Raw genomic sequence first — 13,998 nt, forward strand, 5'->3', positions numbered from 1 at the left:
AAAAATTGTGCCCCACCACACAGCAAGCCACACAAACTGCAAATCGAAGAAACAGCACAGCAAAGAGGTTTCCCCAAACCACGAAGTTGACAGTTGACGCCTTAAGAAAACTCGCTTGACTTTGCGCGCCCTTCCGTGCCTCCCCGAGCCTTTCAGAGGATTTGTGGTGAGCGTGTCTAACTCGAAATTCACACTGCCCAAGGCTCCGTTCTTCCAGGGGCACAAACTCCCCGGAGGCTGAGAAAGAGCTCCGCAGACACACGGCCCTCCACGCTCACCAACCCCGCCTAGGACCCGAGGATTCTGCCACCTGCGCCGGGAGAAGCTGCCCGTCCCCTTTCCTCTCCCTTCGCCTAAGGTGCCCGGGCGCAACCCGCAGCCCGGGCACTGCCAACCACTTCCTTTTATGGCGAGAGGATGGAGTCTTCGTTGTTTCCCCGCCCAAGCCCGGTCCCTACCCACCCGTCTACCCACCACGGGCCGCTGCGCGCACCCAGGTCTGGCCCGGGGCCCCACGCCCGCGCGCACGCACCCGCTCCTCCTCTCCCTGCGGCGGCTCCAAGACCGAGTCCTAAAGCAGTGGTCCTCCCTTCCCCAGACTCAGATGTCGCGGCCCCCGGGTCACAAGGTGCGACAGACAGCCCACTCGAAGCCGCAGGCAGCCAGGGAGAAGCGGCCCCTCTGCACGCCTACTCCACGAAAGGCCAGGAGGATGCCCGGGAAAGCACCGGGGCTTCCCGGGGTCTCTGCCCAGGGCACTCTTTACGGACCTCCCCGGCCGGAAAAGCCCGGGCAGCCGCCCCCCGCCGCACTAGGGGCGCGGCACGGCGGGGACCAGCCCGGGCCCGGCCCCCGGCTCCGCCCGGCCGCGGGAGGGGGGACGAGCTCCGCCTCCTTCCAGCCCCGCCAATGAGCGCCCGGGCCGCGCGCCGTCCGCCTCCGCCTCTGCCAGGGAAACTTGAACAAGCAGAAAAGTTTGTACAGAGGCTGCAAGGGTGAGAGCGGAGCTCGAAACCCAGCAGCCCCGGAGGAAAATGAGCAGCCCCAGGTCAAAGCCGCAGGCCCAGCGGACCCCGAGCCACCCCCAGGGCTCCAGGAGCGGCCCCAGCGACAGCCGCCGACTCCGGTAGCCGTCGGTGCCGCCCGCGGCTTGCGGAGGACAGCGCCCGGAGCCGGGGGCCGAGCTCCGTGCCACCTGCGCGCGTGGCCGCTCACCTGAACGCTGTCCTCCCGCGGACGGGACCTGCGGGCTTTGCAGAAACTGGGACTGGTTTGTCAAAGCAAGGAGAAATAAAATCCAACGAGAAACCGAAAACTCGTCGAACACTGACCCGCTTGCTCTCCACGCTTTGGAAATTCGGCCACCCAGACCCCAGTTCCGGAAAAGTGGCCGCCACCGCGAGCGGATTCTGAAAAGCCAAAGGCTTGGCCAGGGCCGGACTGAGCGGGGCGAGGCTGAAGCAGGTTGCAGGCTGGTCCAGGACAGCTGTGGCCTGACCCTGGGGGTTCCCGGGGCTGCCACCGCTCCGGCAGTTCCAGGTAACGCCAGGGTTAGGGGAATCGGGTTGCGAGGATAGGGGATCGGGGCGCGCCGGGAAGGGAGGCATGGAGGGGAGAGTGAGCTCTTCACATGTCCTCCGTCACTTGTTTTCAGTGGGAATTTTCTCTATTTGGAGTCTGTCGGGAATACATTAGCAAGTCACTTTTCCCTTGAGAGGGGCCTCGTTCGTCTCGGCAATGGAGATGGGTTGGGGAGGAGGCGCGGAGGGCAGGATTGGCTTATCAACATTGATGTCAGTGGAGTGGTGCTGGCAGGACGCATCGGGAGCCGGGGCACGTCGGCAGCCGCAGTGGGCACCGGCTGCCAACCGGAGAGTTAGATGGAGTTGCTCCCCTGGTCTCAGTACCTTGTTGCTGGGACCTAATCACCTGGCAGGTGGTCCTTTCCACTCACCGCGCCTTTGCCTCTCTCCTCCATCCCTAGACCCAAGCCTCGCGCTCCAAGGCTGCGCACCGCAGACCACCGTCATGTCCACTCCCGTGGCCAATGCGTCCGCCTCTTCGATGCCCGAGCTGCTGAACAACCCGGTCACCATCCCGGCCGTGATGTTCATCTTCGGGGTGGTGGGCAACCTGGTGGCCATCGTGGTGCTGTGCAAGTCCCGCAAGGAGCAGAAGGAGACGACCTTCTACACCCTGGTGTGCGGTCTGGCAGTCACCGACCTGCTGGGCACGTTGCTTGTGAGCCCTGTGACCATCGCCACCTACATGAAGGGCCATTGGCCCGGGGGCCAGGCGCTGTGCGACTACAGCACCTTCATCCTGCTCTTCTTCGGCCTGTCTGGCCTCAGCATCATCTGTGCCATGAGCATTGAGCGCTACCTGGCCATCAACCACGCCTACTTCTACAGCCACTATGTGGACAAGCGGCTGGCCGGCCTCACGCTCTTCGCGGTCTACGCGTCCAACGTGCTCTTCTGCGCTCTGCCCAACATGGGCCTCGGCAGCTCGCGGCTGCAGTTCCCTGACACCTGGTGCTTTATCGACTGGCGCACCAATGTGACGGCCCACGCCGCCTTCTCCTACATGTATGCGGGCTTCAGCTCCTTCCTCATCCTCGCCACGGTGCTGTGCAACGTGCTGGTGTGCGGCGCGCTGCTTCGCATGCACCGCCAGTTCATGCGCCGCACCTCCCTGGGCACCGAGCAACACCACGCGGCCGCCGCCGCCGCCGTGACCTCGGCCGCCTGCCGCGGCCACCCCACCGCCTCCCCAGCCCTGCCGCGTCTCAGCGACTTTCGCCGCCGCCGGAGTTTCCGCCGCATCGCAGGCGCTGAGATCCAGATGGTCATCTTACTCATTGCCACGTCCCTGGTGGTGCTCATCTGCTCCATCCCGCTCGTGGTGAGTGGCCGGGGCCGTGGCCCCTCTCCCGCATCTTCCCCTCCCTCTCTGCGTTTCCTTTGATTGCTTCGCAGGTCAGGTTTCGGATCCTCACATCCCGCTTCTCAGAACAGGCCCGAATGCTTGCTAACACTGTTACTAGCGTTAGCAGGTGCTTTCCGGCTCTATTTCCAAAGTCGCTTTCCCCTACAGCCTGTGTTAGGTTCCCTTGGGACAGCCCCCACTCTTGCCGCTAGACACTGGCCTTCCGGGAACACCCACCCCTCTCGTGCTCACAAGTGGAGGGAATCCGCTGTAGCGACCTAGCCGGGTCCTCCACACTGCCAAGGACAGAGCCTGAACGTCAGGGGTGGTGACCTCTGTTGTAAACCATTCCTTAGGAAGACAGTCGGTATTTGGTGGTGGTTTTATTTATTGTTGTTTTCCATTGGGGCTTGGGGTTTTGTCTTAATCATGCAGAATTTCAGAGCTTGAAGAGATGTCGGGTGCTTTCCGGTCTAGTCTCACTCTTTCACTGGATTTGCAAGAGACATGAGTGACCTGCTTGGAGAATCCTGCAGAACCTACGTGGTGAAGGCAGCTTCTCTGCTCTTTGCCCGTGCTGTGCCCTAGAACATCTTAAAGCACAGAAACCATACACAGGGCATGGCCCACACTCAGGTTCCTTCATTCGCTCTGCAGGCCAGAAGATTCCTGGGGCCAGTTATGGCCAGGTTGATGTACATGGGGTACTGAATTTGAGTTGTCAACAACCGTGAGAAACTGAGGCTTAGAGAAACCTTTACAGAGAAACAGGTTTAGAGATGGTTGTCTAATTTATTGCCAAGTCACAGCCCCACAGCTTCTAATGGACCTTAGACCATCTGACTCCCAACCCTGCTCATATTACATCTTCTCTCTCCTAGAACACTGCTAATTTTGGTCTTTGTACAGCATCTGAGTTTTGATACCCTTCATTTTTAGGACATTGCCTTTAAAATTCCCTTTGGATTAATTTTTAAAATACTATAAACACAGCATTTCACTTCCTACCTAGTTCTCTTATTTGCCAGTCATTAAAATGAAATGCACTGGAAGCAGATGGACAGAGGAACATAAATACTTGATCTACAATTGATCTCTGAGTTCTTCCATCTCTCCTGGAAATTGTAAATGGCCAACTCAGAGAAAGAGATGACTGCTTTTTCTTGTGCTTATTGGGAGCAACAGGAAATAAATGTAGTGGGCTATTATTTTTTCCTTTCCCAGGAATATTTAATGTAAAAACATTGTATCACTGATAAAAATGACTGTAAATGGAAGGAACTTAGAGGTGGCCAGGAGCCAGCATACAGTAGCTTCTTGCCAATTTGTATAAACAGAAGTAAATATGATTGACCAGAAGAGCCTTTAAGCCATTCCAGGACCCAATATAATTTACGGAGTTAAGTCACACTTTAGCCACATAAATTTGTCTGTAATGGCAACCCTGAGTGAAGTGAGACTTGGGAAGAAACTGCTGTGCTGCTCCTGGGGCCGCTGTGTCCTGGCCTCTGCCATGTGTTTCAGAGAACTGTAAATGGCAATGTGAGGGGCTAGTGTTTAGAGAACATCCACTTTAAGGAACTGAGAATTTACAGCAAGAAGAGTAGCAATGTGCATGTACTTCCTCAGTGTTTGCACTGGAGGTAGACATCAACCCCTGCAGCCACAGGTGAAATGTTTTTCTCCAGCATCTACAGAGGCATCCAAACCTTAATTCATCTCTTGAGCCAAAGTGACTGGCCTGGCCCTAAAATTCAGGGCCATTTATGACAAAGCATTTGAAATTATTGGAGGATCTGGAGAGGCAGGAAATTTTAAGAGCTATATTTGTGGTTTACAAATCAACCACAATTTAACTTATAAAAAAATACTGTCTGTTCTGTGTAATGTCAGTAATGTGTAGCAGATATTAAGTAAGCATAACTTGAAAACTGAAACTGTCTCAACTAAGAAGTCAATCATTATTAGTCAAAAACTCATATGCCTTTGTGAGAAATAATGAATTGTGTAAGTAATATTGCTAATTTAGCTCTTAGTTTTGGATACTGAAATTTAATTCCAAAATCCATGCAATTGTAAATTGGTGATAAGTACTGGAGTCAGTCATTTAGAATTGTTGAAAGATTCAAAAGGGAAACTTATCCACAATGACAGTCTTCTTTGGCTTGCTTTTACAAGTCTCTTTCGTCACATTTCTTATATTGACATTGTAATTTTAAGATTATAGCTTCTGAAGTCTCTGACATTAAAGCAGTGAGGCCAATCTTCTGTTCCAAGGAAACTAAGGAAACACCTATTTTTAACTTTATCAAATAAAATCAGTTACTAAACCCTGTGAATCATTTAAATGCTTTTGAAAGGCTAGCAAAGCAAGTACAGTTCACTTGCAGTTTCAGAAAGCTTGACACAGTACATAGAGAATGCAAGCAGTCACTGAAAAGCAGCCAAGCTGTTGTCTTTTGGACACTAGGGAGCTACTGTTGCTCCTAGAGCGTGGCTGACAGTTTAGTATGAAAAGCCAATTTCGATTTGTTTCCTGAGATATATGTGTGTCTCTTACATAGAGCTAGGACTGGAATGAACACTTGGAAAAGGTGGGTAAATGAGTCAAAAACATAGGGAAGTGAGCCGGACCTCCAATGTGGCTCCTAATCAGTGAACAAAGAGGTGGAAGTACAGCCCACAGGGAGTATCACAGGACAGTTAGCAGGAAGGTGGTTCTTGTCCCCTTGTCCATCCGTCTATCTACAACCTGCCTCAGTTGTTGTTGTTGTTGTTTTTAATATAGGAGACATGGAAGAAGTTAAAGTCTCTGCTTAAGATTTAAAAAGTGAGGGGAATTGCATTCTTTAGAAATATGCAAGCAAGGTAACCTCTCAAGGTCCCAGTGTTCAGTGCTTAGCTAGATCAACTTCTGTTGCCTAATTCTGTAGTTTCAGTACTAACATTAAGATGAAAAATTATAATCAAATCCTTTGCCTCAGGGCTAAACAGCTGTACTGTAGGACTTAAAGGTATTTTCCCTCATGTACAACCAAGCGAGTCAAAGCCATATTTAATGCTTATTTCCTTGGTTTTCTTTCTTCTTATTCTTAGGTAAAAAACATTCATCTCTGTTAGGAGTAATAAGACTAGTTTGATTAACCTTCTGCCTTGATCAGGTAAAACTCAGATCCTTAGGAAAAGAGCTTCCTGTGTTTATTTGGTTGCTTATTATAAACAAGTTGTCTCTAGAGACTTCCCCAGCATCTGATGAGCACAAGTTTATAAAAACAGGAGAAAACCATGTAAATAGATATACTTTTGTTTACCATAGGAAAACTGGAAGTAAGGTTATAAAACAACTGGAAGTGGGATTTCAGATGAGTAAAAATGACATCTACAGGTACTAGACTAATGCCATGAACTTGAGACAATTATAGCAGAACCTAAAGAATTTGTTTTCCTTCAAATAAATTTGGCTAAGTTGAAAAAAAAAAAAAAAAACCAGCAATTCCTAGAAGCAAACTTTTAGGAATAACAGGAAATTGCAGCCCTAGTAGCAATACCTTCAAGTCTGCACAGTAACACGTGAAAGTAAGGTATTTCCACATCCAGCAGCTGTCTCATTTGAATCTTATAAAAGCTCTAGGAAGAAAGTGGGGCAGCCCAGAACATTCAACCTCTTTATACCTCAGCCTCCCCGCCCCCGCCACAGATGAGGAATTTATATCATTCTGCAACTTGGGGGGCGGCTATGGGTGAGTTCTTGTCTAATGAGCTTCTCAACATGCTTTGCTGACCTGTTAAACTCTAGCTTTATTAAACATCTCCTAACAAGATTTTTTTCCCCCAGAGCTAAAGTGATTCTTGCATTCTCCTGTTAGAATGTTGAAAGTGAGAGTTTTTGTTTTTTTAAGAAAAGCTTAAGAAATACTTCCTTAAAGTAGAGATTGATCAAGAGAGGTTAAGTAACTTGCTACAGAAAGTGGCCAGTTAGTAACCTAGAAGGAACACGAACTGAGCTCTCTGATGCCACCAGACAGTCAAGAACTCTTTCCACTTTACACTTAAAAAAAAAAAAAAAAAAAAAAAAAAGTGGCAGAACTTCTAGTAACAGCGTGACCATTTTGGACTCTTCATAAGGTGATGAGATAACTGAGCACACATAAATAACACCTATTTAATGTGCTTGGAGTAGAAAAAAGCATGCACGTACAAATCCAGTTACAGACCTTGACACTTATTGGAAGGCATTACTGTTTTGACAGTCAGTTATTAAATCTGTCTCATCGAGATTTCAACATTCTTTTTTCAAAACGTTCCCTGCAAACAGATTATTCTTAAGTAGGAATTACATGTTGTGCCTACCATGTCATTTACCAAAGCTACCTTATGCTGAAGTGTCAAATTATTGATACAGTCCACAGTGCCCTAGCTTAAACATGTGGGTTACAAGACAAGTAACAAGAGCTGACATATGTTATGCTATGCACTGTAGTGGACACTATAATAATTTGTACTTTAATAGAAAAAAACAGAAGACGCAGGATATGAAGAGTAGTTCGACTTCAGAGCTTAAGTATTCACCTCTATAGCAGTTTCCCACATAGCTGCCCTATCATCACATCCTCTTTTGCGTTTGTCACATTTTCTCCATGTAATGTTCCCATACTCTTGAATCCTAACCACTAATCCTCTACAAGTTTAGGACACTGTCTGTTGACATCAGTGATGGCCACACAAACCTATGTGCAGCTACCAAGAAAAGGACTAACTTTTCAAATTGGTAAAATAGAAAATAGATAGGTTGCTTGTATTCAGTGAATTTTCTGTAATGTCCCTCCCCTCCCACCCCAACTCAGAGGTTCTGTTTTATCAGCAGCACACGCTTCCAACATTGAAAACTGCCTGGGCTTGTTTATTTGTATAACGTACAGGGCCTGTTGGACAAGATTTCCAGAAAATGGTCTCACTTCCCTATAACATTGAATTCCTGCTGTGAATATTCCCATCCTAATCTGGATTTTCCTCCTTTTGGGGAGAGCAAATCCAGCAGCCTTTAAAGTGAAACAATTGGTATATTTATTCAGTCATTAAAATGCATGGAGTTTGATTTGTTTTTCCTTGTTTTTTTTACTCCATGGAGAATATGACACAAAGTGAAAGTCATTCATATTGATTCTTTTCATATAATTCAACAAACTCTAAAGAATTTTTCTATCTGGATTTGGAATTCTGCTCTTTTCTTTTACAACCTTGTGAACTCTTCTTTACTGAAAAGACTTATTAAATGGCCAGGTTCAGTGGCTTGTCCCAGACTGTAAGCTTTCTCCCCCTGGAACTCTAAAACAGAGAATGCTTTTTCTTACAGCTTCCGTTCATTCTCTTCTACAGTGGTCAGAATGAATCCCTGCCCTTGAGGGAGCGAGACACAGAGTCTTCCCTTTCCTCTTGTCACCTTGGATAATGCAAACTCATTATTAATTTTTATAACTTTTCCAAAGGGTCATATAAATTGAAAAATAAGATGTTACTCTCTAGAGCATTCCTTAAATAGCTACCCATTTCATTCCACTTTATTCAAAAACTGCCTGCGTTTCAGTAGTAACCATGGTTCCTTTGAGGTTGGGATGGAGAAGCAACCAGCAACAAAACATTTCAATGTTTCAAATCTCAGAAATGTTAAGTTCAGATTTAACCAACATTCTGTTCTGGAAGGGTCTTGGAGATGGCTGGCAAAATGCTTCTTAAGGAGAGACTGTGGTAACAAACCCACCCCTACCCTGGTGGAGCAACACTGCCACCTAGAGGCTGAAAGTTCCAAGTTTACACAAACACTGACCAAGGACACCCAGGACCTGACACTAACTAGATTAAAATCTGTTATGTCTTTTACCTTTACAAACACAGTATGTGCTGTGAGCAAAATATAGACCTCCTGCCTTTCCCTCAAGAAATCCATTGTCACAAAATAAGTCTTAACAAAAAGCCAGCCTGACAGCACAGGAAAAGCTCCAGGGAGGTCATGTGGAGCCTGAGGCCCAAACTCAGCCTCCAGCGAGGCTGGAGACCTGTTTGTCTCAGGGACAAACACTTCGTCTGAGAAAAGTCATCTGGATTTGAGGGAACAGCTCACTTCCCAAGCTTCACTAAAGACCTCAATAAAGCTTATAGGGAAACCAAGATGCTTTGTCCTATGTGTTTTTGTAAAGATGAGAAAACATTAATCTTGCTTTGTCTTGACACTGTCATTTCTTCCAGTACAGTTCCTAAAAGCCTTCTGAGAGGAGAAACTGTAAACAAACACTTCAAAAAAAAAAAAGGAAGGAGGGAAGGTGGGGGATTGAGGAATGCAGAAGGGAAGGGAGGGAAGTACGATTATCTTCTTAATATTGCACCTATGAAATCTGTTCTCTTTGTATTAATTAAAAAATTTCAACCCCTAGAAAAATTGAATAAAGGGATAAGTTTAGGAGGAGGTGTTTGACCTACATCCTGTATCTGAGTGCCTGGGTTCGAGTCTCCACTCTGCTCCTGATTCCTACTTCCTGCTAATGTACATCCTGGGATCTTAAAATGAATATTTTTATTCATGTTATTCAACTATCTTAAAATAAGTATTCTTATATGAACCACAGAGGATATTTTTATATAAATGATTGTAGTGTAATTAAAAGATCCAGACAAAAAAATTTAAGACTTCAAGACTAAATTTGAAACTGTACATTTAACACATGCCTTCTCTGAGGAGCAGAGATGGTCTGCCTTAAATTTAACAAATCCATGCTTTTCTCACTGCACATTTGGAGCTCCCAGATGACTTATCATTTCTTTCTTCCATGACTTTGCACCTGCAGCTACCTCCATTTGAAATGCTTTTTTCCTTTCTTCTAAATTTATCAAACTCACACTCATCCATCAAAACCCATAGAGCTTCATCTCCAAGCAGTCTTCTGATGGCCTCCCCTCAGGGTCTGGATTAACTGCACCCTGCTCCCATGAGGGGTCTCCAAAAAGTAAACGGGAAATGCATGTTATGAAAAACAACTATGCATGGATTTTCAAAGATTTTGCACCAAAATGAACTTATTTTTTAACTCTATTTTCCAAGAACTTGTTGGATTAACCTCATATATGAGCGTATCTTTCCCATTTCATTTAATCACCCTGCAAATAGCTCACCCATTTTCCTGTCTTCTGGACTATTATCTCTGCCTTCAAGAAGTTTATGATCTAATGCAATTCTTTGTCCACAGAACCTACCATAATGCTTAAAATATAGTAAGTTCTTATTGTTAAGTGATGAAACACAGGAAAGAATGCAAGTAGCTAAATGTTTATAATAAGAGCAAATCTTAACTGACAAAAATCAGACTTCAAAATATCAAACAGGGTGCCAGCGTCTTCTTGTATTTACCTCACTTGTGTCGTACCTGACGCATAGCAGGCAGGCAAAGCACCCCTGCTTCAATAGCTCACAGTGTACTACAGTCACTTGTCCTCTCTACTGGTCTGTTCACAGTGCTCTTCTAGTACTTGAATAAATGTTGGTTCAAAGGCAAACACAGATGGACTGATTCTGATTGAACTGGAGTGGATTATGTGAATAGCAGTCATGCCCACCTTAAAAGATGAGCAGAGCTATAGTTTGCAAGCAGTAGGAGCCATATATAGCTTAGCAGCAGAGTAGCGTAATCAGATACCTATTTTAGAAATAATATCCTGGTGGCAGTTTGGAAGATGGAGTGCAGAGGAGAGGAACTGCAGGTGCAAAGGCTAGCTTGGTGGCTGATGGAATAAACAAAGTGAGAAATGAACTCAGAGGGGAAGGATTGGGGGTTTTTGGCCGCAGGAAGAGTCACTAATACTAGATGATCATTATAACTGAGTAGCAGAGTCAGAGAGAAAATAAAAACTGTTCCCTGGTCATTATGGGATGTCCTGATAGTGGTTTAAAAATTCCTCACATGTTCTTTCTCCATTCTGGGGTATTAGCTCTCTGTGATGATTAGATGGTTAGTTGACTTGCAAAATGAGTTTCATTTAAAACATAAAATGACAGCCGGAATGAGAGAAATCAGTGACTTTGGGAACAAAAAGAAGCAAGCTAGAAAGCCCTCACAGAAATTAAGTTAGTAAAACACTTCTTAAGCACATTGTATGCATGCGTAACCTGTATACACATCACATTTTTATGCCCTCTTTGATCTGAGGAAGATATTCTTAGGATAGTTTAAAAATATTTAAAGTTATACTAACTCAAAACATAAATAATTGCCTTTTTGTAACTGCTGGTTTTTCTGAGGCTCATTGTGTGACTCTTTTCTTGACTCTTATTACCAGAAAAGAGGGCAGCTGCCCAACATTGCTGAGATAGATGAGTATTTCCATGTTTTCCCAACTGAGGAATGATAAAATCTAAACGTAAACATCTCGTTTTTACAGGTGCGGGTGTTCATCAACCAGTTGTACCAGCCAGATTTGGTGCGAGAAATCAGCCAAAATCCAGATTTGCAGGCCATCCGAATCGCTTCTGTAAACCCCATCCTGGATCCCTGGATATACATCCTCCTGCGGAAGACAGTGCTCAGCAAAGCCATAGAGAAGATCAAATGCCTCTTCTGCCGCATCGGTGGGTCCCGCAGAGACCGTCCGGGACAGCACTGCTCAGACAGCCGGAGGACATCTTCTGCCATGTCCACCCATTCTCGCTCCTTCCTCTCCAGGGAGCTGAAGGAGATCAGCAGCACATCTCAGACCCTCCTCTACCTGCCAGAGCTCAGCGAAAACAGCCTTGCAGGCAGGAATTTGCTCCCGGGTGTGCCTCTTGAGGGCCTGGCCCAAGCAGACACCACTTCACTGAGGACTTGGCGAGGATCAGAGACCTCGGACTCCTCGCAGGGTCAGGACTCGGAGAGTGTCTTACTGGTGGATGAGGTTGGTGGGGGTGGCAGGGCTGGACCTACACCTAAGGGGAGCTCCCTGCAAGTCACATTCCCCAGTGAAACGCTGAACTTATCAGAAAAGTGTATATAGCAGTGAAGGAAAGGAATACAGCACTATTTCTGGAACCTTAAAAACCCTGTGCAATAGACACATCAATGAAGCATTTAGCTGTGCTCAGAAGGGCTGTCATTGTCCTGTCACTCAAGAACATCCTGGCTTTTGAGCACTTTTTCAACAAGTTGGTATTAGCACATACGTCCCAAAGCCTGAAGCACATTGGCTGCCACCCTCCCGCAGCCCAGGACAGCAGTCACAATCTGATGGCTGGGGAGACTGACCCTCCGTTTCCCCAGTGGACAGGAGGGTGGGAGAAGTTGATAAAGAAGAGCTTTATATCTGGCACACAGCAGAGGCCCGGATGCTAGAAGGGCTCCGTCCCGATCAACTATGAGGACTACCTGATGGGTGACTGAAGTGTCTCACTAAAGCATGAAATGTGAATTTTTATTGTTGTAAATATGACCTAGGGTATTTAAAGTATTTTCTTCTCTGTGAGAAGGTTTATTGTTAATACAAGGTATGAGAAAATTACAGTAACCCCCTCCTCCAGTTATGCCAGCTGAAGTTGCAGGGTTTTTGTCATAAACAAGTTCAGGCTGAGGTATTGTAAATTCACAGTGAAACTAACATCTATAACATAGATAGAAAAGTTTAAAAAGAAAGAGTTTAGTATTCTCAAAGGAATAAAGACAGAATGCTATTTAATACATGAAAATGACAGCCCAAAATAAAGTTTTCTCCAGGCTAGGTATAATACACAATAAAAAAAATTTAGTGGTATTACATTTATTTATTCAGAAAACTGTGACTTCAGGAGAACCCAGCACGTTGGCAAATAGTTTCAACTCCTTTCCCCACTAATTGGTACTTTTAAAAATGTAACATAAACTTTAGAAATTTTAATAACCCATCACTGAAGTGTATAATATAAAAATAAAAAATCTAAGCAGCTTGATTTCCCTCTGAAAGTGTGCATGGTTTTACTTTCTTAAGGAATGGCCCAGAATGTTCTTTAAGAGGAAGGCAAGTTGCACCATACAGGTCTTTGAGATGGGGAAGGATCCAAAATGTGACTAAATTAGCATTTCACAGTGTCAGAAGAACTGACAGAACCTGGGCACTGAAGCATTGTCTTCTGACGGTTGTGTGGAATCCCCAGTGATGTTGTAGACGTATTTGAAGGGCCTTTCTTAAAGAAATATTAAGCATCTTTTATTGCTCGAAGTGTTCTTGTGAACTGCTTGGTTATCATTAAATACTGAGCCCGATATTGATATGGTTTTAAAAAGCAGTTGTGCCAACTGAGATTATTTTGGACATTATAATAAATACATTCAATCCGAGTTCTGTATCTTCAGTTTTGTGTCATTTTGTTTGTTTCAGGCCACCTTCGACATCCCTTTCTATTAAAGTATTTTGTAAATTTAGTCTGAAACAATTTTCTAGAAAAATCACGAGAATAGTGCAAAGCCTTGAATTCACTTACAGGGAGAATGATTATGAGAAGTTTAAATCCAGAAGTGAGGCATACTCAAAGACACCACTTGACTGAGGGATAAGATAGACAATATTATGCCTAACTTGCTGCATGTTGGGGCCGGCGCTGTGGCATAGTGGGTTAAGCCACCGCCTGCAGTGTTGGTATCCTATATGGGCACCAGTTCAAGTCCCGGCTGCTCCACTTCTGATCCAACTCTCTGCTCTGGCCTGGGAAAGCAGTACAAGATAGCCCAAGTTCTTGGGCCTCTGCACCTGCGTGGGAAGACCCAGAAGAAACACCTGGCTCCTGGCTTCGGATCCGGATCTGCGCAGCTCCGGCTGTTGAAGCCAATTGGAGAGTGAACCAGCGGATGGAAGACCTCTCTCTCTCTCACTTACTCTCTCTCTTCCTCCCTCCTTCCCTCTTCTTCTCTCTCTGTGTCACTCTTTCAAATAAATAAATAAATCTTAAAAAAAAAACTTGCTGCATGTCAAGAATCCAAGTAATTATTGAAAGAATTAGCACAAACCCTTGGTCCTTCCTACTCGTAATCTCTCTAGATCAGTGCCTTTCATACTTCAACATACATTAGTCCTCCAGAG

The 13,998-nt window shown here is 45.7% G+C and overlaps 1 protein-coding gene across 1 annotated transcript; it reads left to right on the top strand.

Moving 5' to 3' along the window:
* The first annotated feature begins 1,138 nt into the window (after positions 1-1,138).
* On the top strand, positions 1,139-13,254 carry PTGER4 (prostaglandin E receptor 4). The gene is made up of 3 exons (XM_062211757.1): positions 1,139-1,539; positions 1,985-2,904; positions 11,356-13,254. The coding sequence occupies exons 2-3, from the start codon at positions 2,029-2,031 to the stop codon at positions 11,944-11,946; spliced, it is 1,467 nt and encodes a 488-aa protein (XP_062067741.1). The 5' UTR covers positions 1,139-1,539; positions 1,985-2,028; the 3' UTR covers positions 11,947-13,254.
* Positions 13,255-13,998: the final 744 nt, after the last annotated feature.

This window comes from Lepus europaeus, chromosome 15 (assembly GCF_033115175.1).
Source record: "Lepus europaeus isolate LE1 chromosome 15, mLepTim1.pri, whole genome shotgun sequence".
NCBI classification, from domain to species: Eukaryota; Metazoa; Chordata; class Mammalia; order Lagomorpha; family Leporidae; genus Lepus; species Lepus europaeus.

Excerpts from the sequence above, each read along its gene's own strand:
- PTGER4 (XM_062211757.1), top strand. The coding sequence starts at position 2,029 with ATGTCCACTCCCGTGGCCAATGCGTCCGCCTCTTCGATGCCCGAGCTG. Across the intron at positions 2,905-11,355 it reads TCTGCTCCATCCCGCTCGTG|GTGCGGGTGTTCATCAACCA; the intron begins GTGAGTGGCCGG and ends TCGTTTTTACAG.